The 13815-nt window shown below is 44.9% G+C and overlaps 1 protein-coding gene across 1 annotated transcript in view; it reads right to left on the bottom strand.

The window, feature by feature from the left end:
* The window catches only part of LOC106738256 (ethanolaminephosphotransferase 1), an 84530-nt gene that overhangs the window by 22980 nt on the left and 47735 nt on the right, over positions 1 to 13815 (bottom strand). The window contains exon 6 of the mRNA XM_019498584.2: positions 12073 to 12181. Within this exon, the coding sequence (XP_019354129.1) occupies positions 12073 to 12181 (109 nt within the window). The remainder of the gene's footprint in view (positions 1 to 12072; positions 12182 to 13815) is intronic.

Raw genomic sequence — 13815 nt, 5'->3', positions numbered from 1 at the left:
AGTCAGGTGCCTTTAGCCAGTGGAGATTTGAATGTTTGTTATGATGCATAGTCTTTAAATGGATTAACCCATGAGGTATGAATCCCCACCCTATAGATTACAGTCAAAAGGCCTTTGCAGTATATTGCACAGGATTAATATTAAAAGTGATTCATGTATACTTTAAAACTGATAGAGGGGAGAAAAATCCTTTTCTTACCAAGAAAATGTGAAATTCTAACCACGACTATTAATCATAATATAAAACAATGGGGGGGAGGGGGTTTGCCCCCAGGAATGAAAATTAAAATGCTATCATTTTCCCACCCCCTCCATATTGGGTCCACCTACAAGTGCAAATGCTGCTGGATGGGAATACCATATTTCACAGTGTACAAGTCAACAAGGTGTGTAAGTCGACCCCATTTCTCTGAGTCAAAAAATTAGGATTTTCATAGATCTAGTGTATAAGTCAAGCTAACTTTTTGGATCAGATCAGAAATATGAGGTCAATTGATACTGGCCCCTGTGCACCCTCACTGAAGGCAGGATACCTGCGGGGGTGGACACGTGCAAGGCCAGCACCGCCAGAGAGGCTGGGGCCAGGCTTGGTGCTTGGATGGTGTGGCCCAGGCTGTGCTGTTCACAGGGGCTGGGGCCAGCACTTCCTGGGCTCCACCAGCTGAGCACTAAGCCTTTCCCTGGCCCTGGCCCCAGCCCCGGCCCTGGCCCCTGTGAGTGGCACAATAGAGGTGACCCAGGTAGGCTGCGCTCCTTGCCACTGCACATAGACAGGGGGCAGGGAAGGCAGACAGCTCCAGTGTGCACAGCTTCCCCCAGTGACACACAAGTGCCAGCAGAACCACGTACCACAGGGCAGCAGTGCCTGCATGGGCCATGAGCACCTACTGCCTGCTGGCTGCTGTGCACCAGGGGGGGAGTGTGTGGGGTGTCCCCACACCCCTCTACCTTCTCTCACACCCCACACACCCACACCTTTCCCCACACCCACACCCTGTCCATTCAAGCTCCGCACTCCCACCACCCCCCTAAGCATGGGCCTCACGCTCCCGCCAGCCTCAGCCCCACACTCTGTGCTGCAGCTCCCCCATCTGTGCCATTTCTCTACCTGATGCCCTGAGTGCTGCAGCAGGGAGACAAAGAGTCACTGGACACCAGGAAACTGAGTACCCCAGCACCTGCAGCAGTGGCAGCAGCAGCCCTGGCTGGAAGCTGTGCTGGCCAGGCTGGGCCCTGGATACGGTGTATAAATCGAGGTAGAAATTTAAGGGTCAATATTTGGGCTTCAAACCTCAACTTATATACTGTGAAATATGGTACTCCAAAGTAAACCCACCCTGGGCAGGTGTCTACACGTGTGCCCATTTTGAAGCAGATTTGCTGCTCCTGGCAGCAGTCTGATTCCACCTGCTCTGGCCCTGCAGCAGCCCAGGGGGTGATCTAGGCTAGCCCAGGGGCTGGCAGGGAGCATGGGACCAGGGGATAGATGTCTCCTGGCAGGGCCTGGGGGATTGCTCTCTGCCTCTGGGAGCCACCTGCCACCAGGGTGGGCTCTGGTGGCAGAGCGTGGCAGGGACAATGTCCCCAGCAGCAGGGAGCTCCCAGGCCCAGCTCCCCAATTAGGGGTAGAGGGCTTGGAAAGAGCTGTGGGGGAGTGGCAGGTCCCAGTCTCCTTCCCCAGTCCACTGGTGGGGCAGCTAGCAGTGAGCCCCTGGCTGGGCCAGGATACCCCGCCCAGCTGGGGGTTTCTGCTAGCTACCTCACCAGTGGATCAGGGCAAAGGGCTGGACTGGCCCCTCCCCCACAGCTCTTTCCAAGTCCTGTGCCTCGATTGCTTGATGGGGGCATGGGGCTGGGAAAAATCTCAGGGGCTGGGACTTGCCCCGATCAGAACAGTTCCTGGCCAGTACTGGTCTGCACAGTGAAGTCTGCGCATGCAGTCCATGCCCAAAATGGGAAAGACCCCAGCCAGCTCTAGATTGAATGTACAGACTTCCCCATGCAGCTCAGGGCTGGCTGGGATCTGTCCTGGTCAGGGGCAGGTCCCAGCTCACTCCAGGCTGGGCAGGGAACTCTCCCCATGTAAGGATTGTAGAACGGGGCCTGGGATATTGCTCCCAGCCCCAGCTCCACAATTGCAATCATGGAGCTAGGTCTGGGAGCAATCTCCAGCCCCCACTCCATGATGGCAGAGTTGGGGTAGGGAGCAATCTCCTGAGCCCTGTTCCATGATCACAATCACAGCGCAGGGCCTGGGAGCTCCCTGCTGCTGGGTCAGGGGGACATTGTCCCTACCAGGGCTCCAGTGGCAGAGCCTCCCCAGCAGCAGACACCTCCCGGAAGCAGTCTTCTACCCCTTGCTGCTCAGCTGACCAGGAGCAAATTTGATCCCAGTCAGTCATCTACACATGCAGCAGATTACTTGACATTTAATTTGCTACTTGCATTTGTAGGTAGCAAATTAACTGCTGAGCAGAGCAAATTACTGTGCAGTAAGGGTCTGTAAGTGACACTTACTACGCAGTAATTTGCTGTACTGGACAGTAAAGCTTCTCATGTTGACCTGCCCACTGATACCCTGGCAGATGTATCAATCTAATAATGAGAGCAATCCTGCTAGTAAGAAGCAGCACTGCTTAATCTACTGTTTCTCAACCAAAGTAACACAAGTTCCTTTTAGTGGGGTGCTGCACTATATTTACACTGTTAGGTGTAGAAGTACCTGCATATGATTCACAAGATAAAGCTAGAGATTTTAAATAAAAATCCATGGTGTCAAAAAAATTTCTAATCTGTTGTGGTGTTTCTGAGATCTTTAGAACAGAAGAATTGCTCTATTATTTTTAATAGTCAAAACAAGGAGTGAAAGCTAAGAGGTAGCATTTTCCAAGGAATGCCCCAAGTCTAATGAGGGGTGCCTTAATTCTAATAAGGTTGAGAACCACTGACCTAATGATTGGAACAGAGCCCTGAAAATTAGGATTTCTAGCTTTAATTTTCTGTCTTTATTTATGATACCTCTGGTAGCATATTAACATCAACAGTTTCACACTGGAATACCTCAAATTATTTTCTAACTCCTCACTACGCACCTAAATAAAGAGGTGTATTAGAGATGCTGATTTTCACACATGCAGAATAAATACTGATTCTTCTGATTTGGAGAAAGGGACTCAATTTTTTTGTCTACTTGTACACCATCCACTTCAGTGAAGCCCTGCTTTCATTGGGTTATTTATATTGAGGGGAATTGTTTTTAACATATTTCAAAATTAACCCGTGGGGCTCAGAGCTGAAAGATAGCAGTACGTCCAAGAATTTATTAGGATGTAATTTTTGTGCCAAAAGATTGCCTACCAAGAATTCAGTTTTATTAAATCTTCTTGTTATGGGAAAAAGTAGCTTAACAAGAATCTTTTGAAACGAAATAAAAAAATACAATGGCAGAAAAAACAACCACTTTCATTCCAGATGGTGTTTTCCATTTCATTTAGGTTCTCAAAAAAGCAAAAGCTTCAGGCTTCAATTTAGTTTCATGGATATTCCCCTCCTCCCCTCTTTTTTCTCTCCTTTTTTTCAATTTTTCCTTCTGCCCCTCCTTCACTTTTTTTGGAACAAAATGAGGGAAGTTACAAGATGAAAACAAAGTGGAAGGAAACCGTTTACTATTTTTAAAAAATATTTTCACACTTCCAACAGTAGGCAAAGAATAAACAAAACATTATGAGAAAGCAAGGGAAATCTCAAGTTTTCACTTCCATAGATTTCATAGATTTCATAGACATTAGGGGCTGGAAGGGACCTCATGAGATCATCAGGTCCAACCCTCTCCCACCATAGACTTTTTTCAACTGAAAAAGTGTGAAAAAAGTTTAAAGACAGAATATGGGTGAGGTGGGCTACTGATTCCATACAACAATTCCTATATTTGACAGGTTTCAAATGCCATGGTTTGGGTTCTTCATTAATTATTTTATCATCAATAACGGATTTATTATTCAACCTACATACATGAGAATGGGTGATCATCACTCAACACAGACAATCTTCACAAAAGTTAGGGCAAACCCAAATATAATATATACCACAGAAACAAATGTAATGTAATTTTGTAAAAATATTAGCCTTACTTAGAGGAGGAAGTTCAAGCTTCAGACCTCAAACAGCTCTTATTACTCTATTCACACCTGGAGCTTGACCTTGCACTACTGAACTTTTTACAAGTACAGCCACTGACTTCAGTGGACACAAGTTATGGGAGTTACCAACCAGTCTTAAAGGACTGAAATACACAGCAGTACCCAGATTACAGAATATTCCTCCTGCTGTGCCATTGAAGCCACACCAGTGATACACAACTAACCCAGTATAAGCTCTAGTATCACTTCAAACCACAAAGAACAAGTTTCTAACCTCCGATTTATATTGATATTAGGAAGCTGGAAATCTTTTTTGGATTGTTGGTTGTAGCCGTGTTAGTCTAAGGACATAGGCAGACAAGGGTCTTTGGGTAGTTGTGATATCTTTTATTAGACCAACTAAATAGTTGGAAAAAGTGTTCTTTGCAAGTTTGGGGGCACAAACACCCTTCTTCAGGCACAAGGAAAATCTTTCCATGCATTCAGGAATAATTTCTTTAACATGCAAATGGATAAAATTTTATTTTGGAAAACATAGGTTTGAAAATCTTTTGTAATATCACGATCATGTCCAAGCAATGGGGACAGAGGTACTGGCCCTTTGAGGTCCCTGAAACAGTCACAACAGACAGGGAACATAAGAATTGGTGTTGCGGGGTAATTGTGGTTAAATGCCAACAAAGGAATGTCATTCAATAAGGCCTTGTTGGGCTGAGGTAATTAGATGCAGCTGAGCATAGCTTGGCTCAACACTTTTGAGTACTTTCATGCTGAGAGAGAAACAGATTTTGCTGTCTAAAAGTCAGGATAGGGAGTGCTGAAGACTGAATTACCTTATTTATTTTGCTTTGTGTTTATGTAAGAGTTTGGTTTTGCATTTAAAGCTGTCATGAAAATGGAGCCAGGGATTGTAAATATATAACATGCTTCTTTTCACTGGGTAGCATAAAAATTCCTAGAATGGTTTCTCTGCTTAAACAGTGACAACTGAGATTTCCATGCAGTGACACAGATCCTGGCTTTCCTTCAGGCAGTCACAGTGTGCTAGGTACTTAACAGAGAAGGAAAGGAGATCCTTCCCTTGAAGATCTGATAAACTTAAACATCTGTATCTCCTTTGCTTTTTGTAAATGTTGTCCACTCTGTAACTCCAGTTATAACAATTCTATTTTTTAGGAAATGCATGTCACCTGGTAAAATTACAATCTCTCTTGAAATGTTCTCATCGTTACATTGGGAGCTATTCCTCTTTTACCAAATATGTTTCAAGGAATTTGCAAACCTCACTCTTGATCTTCTATGTTTAATTTTTTTACATTGTAAAAAGCATGAGCTAACACAGCTATTTTCACCACTACAGCTGAGCTCCTGGAGCATGTGTATAGAGGGAGGACAAGCATGAAACTGCACTCAGATACTTTGCTAAGTATTGATTAGGGAGGTATAGGATTATTTTTAATTGACCACTAGTGACCAATAAATGCTGCCAAATGTTTAAGTGATGCCCAATTAAGATTTAATAACCCTGGTTGGGGCCTGGGAAACAAACTCATAAAAAGTGTTAGAATCTTGTATTGCTTTGTTTTTCTATTTAAGTACCTGTAAAAGGCACTTATTTGAAAGTGCTAGAGAGAGCACTTTTAGAAGCCGCACAATAACATGTTTCTTGCTATCCTGCCTATGTGTCCCCACTCTACGATGAGAGGTAACCTCTAAGAGAAAGCAATTTATTTCTTCTGCCTCTACATGTCTTACTGTATCTTTGACACCATTTTAAGAAATCACAGGATCTTGTGATATGGATCCCAAGCTACTAATAACTGAATGGAACCTGCTTATTGCACATAGGCTAATGAATAGCTATCAAATTGTAACCATTTCAGGTCACAATTCTGCATAGGGTAGCCATCATAGAGGGCAGTCTGGTTGTTATCTGCCCTCTATTGATATGAAACCAGATGCCTTTATGTTCTCTATTTTTCTCTTGAGGAGAAAAATAAAGGACATAAAGACATCAGGTTTCATATCAATAGAGGACAGAGGCCAGAGTAGCAGAAAGCCGGAATGTCCTCTATAATAGCCACCCTAATTCTGCAGCCAAATTCAAACAAATACCCTCTGAGTCAACATCACTTCCACTAACTCTCATTTGCTTTCAATTTAGAATTGGATTGAAAAGTGCATAAAAATAAACTGGAAGATGGGTTTTAAGAGGGTCACAAAAGGCTATGACAACTCAGTAATAACTAACCAAAATAATGTATTTTGGGGGGTGTTCTCAAACTTAAAAATAGTCATATATCACAGCAAGTTCCAGTAATAGCATTGGAACTGCTCTGCAACAGGGAACATTTTTAAGGCCTTTCTTGGTTCTATGCATACTTAATCTGTCAGGACCAGTGATGGAGGAAACATTCAGTCCTACACATTCACATCACCCTTGCCTGACTAGCATGCAATATATAAATGGTAGCTTGTAACTCTAAAGTGATATTAGAACAAGTTTTGCTCTGACGTTGGTTTTGGTTGAGTGCAAAGGAAGAACAGAAGCTTGCCTGTGGGGATTTTATAGCTTTAAAGTATCTTTAACCCACAAATCTTCTTAGCATGTTGAACAGTGCAAACTAAAGGTTCATCCATGGCTTGTCAAGCACAAGGAAGGCTATTATTTTCCTCGCTGCACTGCTTGTCATGTTTTTAATGACAGCAACAAAAGAAGTTAGATGACTAGCAAAGGAACACTGCACTCAATGGACTTGCTCAGGATAACATATAGCACCATCAGGCATCCAGTCTGCCAATTCTGGACAGTCTGGCATCCATCTTCTCCTGTGGTGGTCTTACGTGGATACAAATCATTCCTATAACCCTGCTCTCCCATTTCCAGCCACCAGGGGGATTTTATGAGCATCCCCCAACCAAATGAATTGACTAATTCATGGGCTATTACTGTAGCATGCTTGTGAGATATTACTGTAAATCTGCTCAAGTCAGGCCATGTTCTAGAGATGGATCCAGAAAGGGTGTGTTGGCATGGTTGCATCCCCCACCCCCTTTCAGACTTTGCCATGGGAGTAGCAACTGGGGACTTAAAAATCAAGTCCCCAAAGTAGGCAAGAATCCCACCCTCCCTTGCCCTTGGTGCTCAGCGGCACCTATCCCCCTTTCTATTCCCCGCCCACCCTGCCTGCTACTGCCACTGTCCTTGGCTGACCTGGGGGTAGGGGGAGGTCCAGAGCTACTCTTGCCCCACTCCAGATGGGCTGTGCCAGGAGCCAAGATCAGCCAGAGAGAGCAGCAGCTAGCCGGATCCCCCTCCCTGCCTGATCCCCCACATGTTCCCAGACAGCAGTCACAGGGAGGGGAAACCTGCCCACCACCACTGCCGCCACTGTCTGCAGTTGAGCCCAGCTGGAGAAGGGCAGGAGCAGCTCTGAAGCTGCCCCCACTCCTGGGGTCACCCAGAGACAGCAGCAGATGGATAAGGAGGGGAATGGAATGGGATGAAAGGTGGGGGAGGACAAGTGCCACTGAGCACCAAGGAGGACAGAGGGGTTGCCAAAAGCAGGGGGAGGAAAGAAATAATCTTACTGATTCAAAGACTTAAAAAACATACCTGGCTGCCATTCCTACAGTGTAGTCTGCCCACCCTGGGGGGGAGGAGAGAAGGGGATAGAAGCTGGGGATGAAGCTACCTCTGCAGTACCAATCACTGCTCCTGCACTCCTCTTTACAATATCCTGGATCTGCCTATGTCCATTTAATAATTTTTTTCTTCAGCATGCACAAAACTCTTACATAATGGATCTGATGTATTACACATTACACAGTTTTGGTAATCCTTGGACAATTCTACATTTTAAATAAAGCAGGAAAAAAGAAACACATACATGCTTTCTAAATCGTGATGTACAGGACTACCTGAAGAACCTCTATATCTTTATAATCTGTGAATCTTGGCATAGACAATTGAGGGTGAAGATGGTAACTTACGATCTTTTGAGATTGGAAAAGGAGGGAAGGTAGAATGTGTGTGTATTTAATACACACAATTAAATTTTCCCCTCAAATAAATTTACAGAGCTACTAGTGTGTAATCACTGTTAAATCTGTACACAAACTTTATTTGGCTCAGAGAATGCAAATATTTCCTAAGGAGCACTTCTAAACTGGATGTGCTAAACAGTTCACTGAAACAAGAACATTTTCTTCTATTTTTAATTAACTCACTGACACAGACACCTAATGCAACAAAATGAACACAGTGTACAGGTTCATTTCTTAACATTCTAGCTAAATCCTGGAATTGCACAACAGCATGAAATAAGGAACTATAAGATTATAGGGGATGGGGCCGCAGGGGAACACGAGCACACTTCCTAGCCAAGACAGGTGACAAGCACAAGAAGTACCCAGATAAGTGGCAGGGGTCCAGATAGTCCTAGGATCAGGGGGATGGTGCATGCACCCATAGGAGATCTTAAATGCCTCTACGCTAATGCTCATAGTATAGGGAACAAGCGGGAGGAATTTGCCCTCCTGCTAGCTAACACAACCCTGGACATAGCGGGGCTCACTGAAACCTGGTGGGATTCAACCCATGATTGGGCAGTAAACATCAAGGGCTACAGACTGTACAGGCAGGATAGAATGGAGAGGAAAGGTGGGTGTGTGGTGCTGTACGTCAAAGATCAATATATGTCCTCAACAAACAGCACCAGGTCAGAGAAGGGGCAGACTGATGTGCTCTGGGTAAGAATACAAGGGGGTTATGGGGAAAGGGACTTAACGGTGGGTGTCTACTACAGACCACCCAACCAGGGGGAAGAGCTGGACTGAGAATTCTCAGGTCAGCTCATGGAGGCAGTTAAGTCAAGGGACGTGGTCATCATGGATGACCTAAACTACCTGGATATCTGCTGGGAGGAGCCATCAGCCAGGTCTGACCACTCATGTAGGTTCCTATCTGAGATACAGGACCTCTACCTAACCCAGGAAGTGCAGAGTCCCACCGGGAGATATGCCTTGCTGGACCTGGTCCTGGCCACAGGCAATGACCTGGTGAGGGGACTGCGGGTTCTTGACCACCTGGGCAATAGCGATCATCTCCTACTGGAATTCACCATTCAGCACAGGGTGTCCAAGGCCTGCAGCAAGGCAGCAGCTCTTGACTTCAGGAGGGCCAATTTCAATGAGTTAAGGAGATTAGTCAGTGAGGCACTGAGGTCCCGGAGGGTAGGGGAGTTGGGAGTTCAAGACAAGTGGTTGTTCCTTAAGAAGATGATCCTCTGAGCTCAAAGGGTGACAGTCCCAACGCGAATCAAAGGGGGCAAGAGTGCTCAAAAGCCCCCATGGCTTACCAAAAGCATCCAGGAATGTCTCAAAGCTAAAAAGGAGGTGTACACCCGGTGGAAGGGAGGGGCCATCACCAAGGTGGATTATACCTCTATTGCTCAAGACTGTAGGGGGGCTGTTAGGAAGGCTAAGGCAAAGACAGAACCAGGACTAGCGACCAGGATCAAAGATAACAAGAAGTCCTTTTTTAAATACATAGGGAGTAAAATGAAGGCACCGGGTAACATGGGGACCCTGCAGGACACACTTGGCAATCTGCTGGTTGCACCAGATGAAAAAGCTGACCTCTTTAACAAATTCTTTGCCTTCATTTTTCTGAGTAGGGACTGGGACATTCCCCCCCCCCCCCCCCAATGGGATCCTGGATGTACTCAGGAGAGTCACAGCCAGGCCTAGAGTCAGGGAGGACCTAGTTAGGGAACTTCTGGTGGGGCTGGATGTGTTTAAATCAGCAGGTCCAGATGATCTCCACTCCAGGGTGCTGAGGGAATTGGCAGAGGTCATTGTGGGACCCCTGGCATGACTTTACAAGCACTTGTGGTACTCTGGCCAGGTGCCAGAGGACTGGAAAAGGGCCAATGTGGTCCCCATTTTCAAAAAAGGGAGGAAGGAGGACCCGGGAAACTATAGGTCCATTAGTCTTACCTCGGTCCTGGGGAAGCTCTTTGAGAAAAATTATCCAGGAGCACATCTGCAAGGGACCAGCAGGGGAGATTATGCTTAGGGACAACCAACATGGGTTCATTAGGGGCAGGTCCTGTCAGACCAACCTGGTTGACTTTTATGACCAGGTCACAAAATCCTTAGACGCAGGTGTTGCAGTGGATGTAGTCTTTCTGGACTTTAGGAAGGCCTTTGACACTGTCTCTCATCCCATTCTCCTTAAAAAATTAGGTGCCTATGGCGTCAATGCCTACACAGTCAGATGGGTTGCAAATTGGCTGGAGGGCCCTACTCAGAGAGTGGTGGTGGATGGGTCATTTTTGACCTGGAGGGATGTGGGCAGTCGGGTTCTGCAGGGCTTGACATTCGGGCCCACACTGTTCAACATCTTCATCAGTGACTTGGATGAGGGGGTGGAAAGCACCTTGTTCAAAATCGCGGATGACACTAAGATGTGGTGAGAGGTGAACACACTAGAAGGGCTACAACTAGATCTGGACAGGCTACAACTAGATCTGGATAGGTTACAGGTGTGGGCGGATGAGAATAGGATGGGATTCAATACTGACAAGTGCAAGGTACTGCACCTAGGGAGGAAGAACCAGCAGCATACCTACAGGCTGGGGAACTCCCTTCTCATCAGCACAGAGGCAGAAGAGGATCTTGGAGTCATTATTGATTCCAAAATGAACAGGGGCCACCAGTGTGAGGATGAGGTCACTAAGGCTAACCGCACCTTGTCATGCATCCATAGATGCATCACGAGCAGGTCCAAGGAAGTGATCCTCCCCCTCTATGTGACATTGGTCAGGCCGCAGTTGGAGTACTGCATCCAGTTCTGGACACCGCACTTCAGGAGGGATGTGGCCAGCATTGAGAGGGTCCAGAGGAGGGCCACTTGCATAGTCGGGGCAGCAGGGCAGGTCCTACGAAGAGGACCTATGGGACCTGAACCCATTCAGCCTCCACAAGAGGAAGCTAAGAGAGGATCAGGTGGCCACCTATAAACTTACCAGGAGGGACCAGTGGGGAACAGGAGAGTCCCTCTTCCCCTGATCACTACCAGGAGTAACTAGGATTAACAGCCACAAGTTGATTGAGAGTAGGTTCAGGCTGGACATCACAAAACACTACTTCACAGTCAAGGCGGCTAGGATCTGGAACCAACTTCCAACGAAAGTGCTGCTCGCTCCTACCCTGGGGGTCTTCAAAAGGAGGCTAGATAATCACCTAGCCGGGGTCATTTGACCCCAGCATTCTTTCCTGCCATGGCAGGGAGTCGGACTTGATGATCTGCTCAGGTCCCTTCCAACCCTACCAACTATGAATCTATGAAACTATTAATACCATGGAGAAGGAGGAAGTGAAATGTATCAATTGTGTTCCACAAGCATTTTATATAACTCAAATTTAAAACCCAAATAGCTTGCTGATCAGACTTACAGTTTTGTCAATTAACATTTTAAAAAAAATAAGAAATAACCATATTTCTCCTCCTCTCTCAACATGATTTGGACCAGTAATACCTATTGCACCATGGATTAAAGTATTATGCTTATGCTATATATGCAAGTCGTCTTTTACTTGTGTGCCATTAGCTACACTTGAGTTTTTGGAAGGTCAGACAGTCAAAAGCACCAGCATTTTGATGGACCTAAAGATCCTCAGTTTGTCAGCTGTGAGTTAGTAAGCATCAGAAGGAATGAATGCAAAGAGGAAAATTTTGGAGAAAGTTTCCCATTTCTTTGTAGCAGATTTTCTAAATTATACCACTATTGACCTTATAAAAACAATTCTAAATACATGCCTTTTTTGTAGTCGCTGAGCAGTATTAATGCAAGAAAAAAAAGCAATAAATATGCTATAAAATAGGTTATGAAAAAAAGTATTTGTTTTCACAACTCTGGAGACTTACCGATAATCAAGAGTATCAATATATCTACAATGTAATAACCAAACAGGATAGGCCTGTGCCAGATTTCTACCCCAGTAGCAGCAGTCAGCAGATACAGTACTATTTGTACCTATGGGACAAGATAAAGCTGTTTTAATCTTCTACTTATAAAGGAAAATTAAAATGCATAAAAATTTACTTACTCTACTTCAGCACAAATATAAGATTCAATATATGTTTTGCTCCTGCTTTCTCCCCACACACTAGGCCTTAATCCTACAATCCAATACAATACTTATAGATATATAAGGAATTTCCAATGCAGACACTAAACAAATACAATATTATGCTATATGAGATGCAACTGTAAATGACCCTGCTTGTACCCATATGCAGATTTTCAAATCTGATTAAGAGTTCATTCTGGGAATTTTTACCTAACCTAAATATACCAAAGTAAGTTGAGGGGAAAAAAAGAGATCATGTTAAAACCTTACTCCCACACCCTCCCAAAAAAAGAGAAACAAAAAAAGTAGACAAAAGTCTTTGCTGTAAAGACTTATTGGGTGCGTCTACACAGCAGAACACAATCTCATGTAAAAGCACCAATTTGGCTTAGTCACATTAGCAGAGTGCTACATCTAAGTTTAAATAATCCTACAAGTAGCACTGGCATATCCTGTCATAGAGCTTGCTACAGTTTGTACTGCACTGTTCCTTGGTATACAAGCATATAAAACAGTCATGTTTTATAGAAAGGTTAATTTATGGTGTAGAAGAGGAAGAAGAAGGCTAGCTGTCATTAACAATAAAAGAAGTCATGTATTTAACATATGACACCTAACCCTATGTGGATCAGATCTCCCTCGTGTAACAGCAATGTGTCTGTAAATTGTACGCTCTAATCCAGTGATTCTCAACCTGTTTAGGCTCAGTGGATACATCTACATGTTGCCTTATGGCGACGTAGCAATCACACACAGTCTATACATGATCATTAGCTACATCGCCATAGCAGCATGCTCCCTGCTTATAGCGTGCCATAGGGAAATTTAAGTGTGTGCTGCCCATGCAGCACAGTACAGGCAGTTACTGCACTGTGTTTTAGTACTTCAAAAAGGAGATGTGCCCAGTGACATATGCTGGGGCCACAGAAGGGGGAGAGGGAGAGAGGGATGTAAGGGTCAGGGCCCCCCCCCCCGCTCAAGTTAGGCCAAGTTTTAGGCGCCCAAGAAGCTTCTCATTCGGTGGGCAACTAAGAAGTCTGAGAGCTTGGGCTTCTAGCAACAACTTGGACAGGTTGCTGAGAAACGGAGGAAGTGAGCACTTAGACAGGAAGCCAGAGAGATTTCAGACTGAAATTTACCTGCTTTGGTTGGAAATTCATTGAAATGTTTCTGCTGAACATTTTAGTTTCAACAGTTTAACATTTTCTTACCAGCTCTATTGTATTTGCACCACCACTCCACCCCTGCTCCACCAGAGCATTTGATCATGCTCAAGCCCAACATTACAGCTGAAGCTGAACTTTTCCTGTGATGGCGATCATTCTTGGCTGTTTGGGCAGAAACAAAAATGGTGATTGGGACTGATTGAACAAGAAGACTGGGACTGGGAACTAGAAAGAACAGGAGAGATTTAAACTGGGAAAAGAAATGATGGCTTGGGAGAAATAAAGAAAATGGCAAAACTGGGGTCCAGTTAACTGGGAGAGAAAAACTAATATGAGACAGGGAATTAGAGAAGTTGGAAAACTAGGACTAG

The sequence above is a fragment of the Alligator mississippiensis genome, chromosome 3 (assembly GCF_030867095.1).
Source record: "Alligator mississippiensis isolate rAllMis1 chromosome 3, rAllMis1, whole genome shotgun sequence".
In the NCBI taxonomy this organism is placed as follows: Eukaryota; Metazoa; Chordata; order Crocodylia; family Alligatoridae; genus Alligator; species Alligator mississippiensis.
This window is presented reverse-complemented; position numbering and strand designations above follow the sequence as displayed.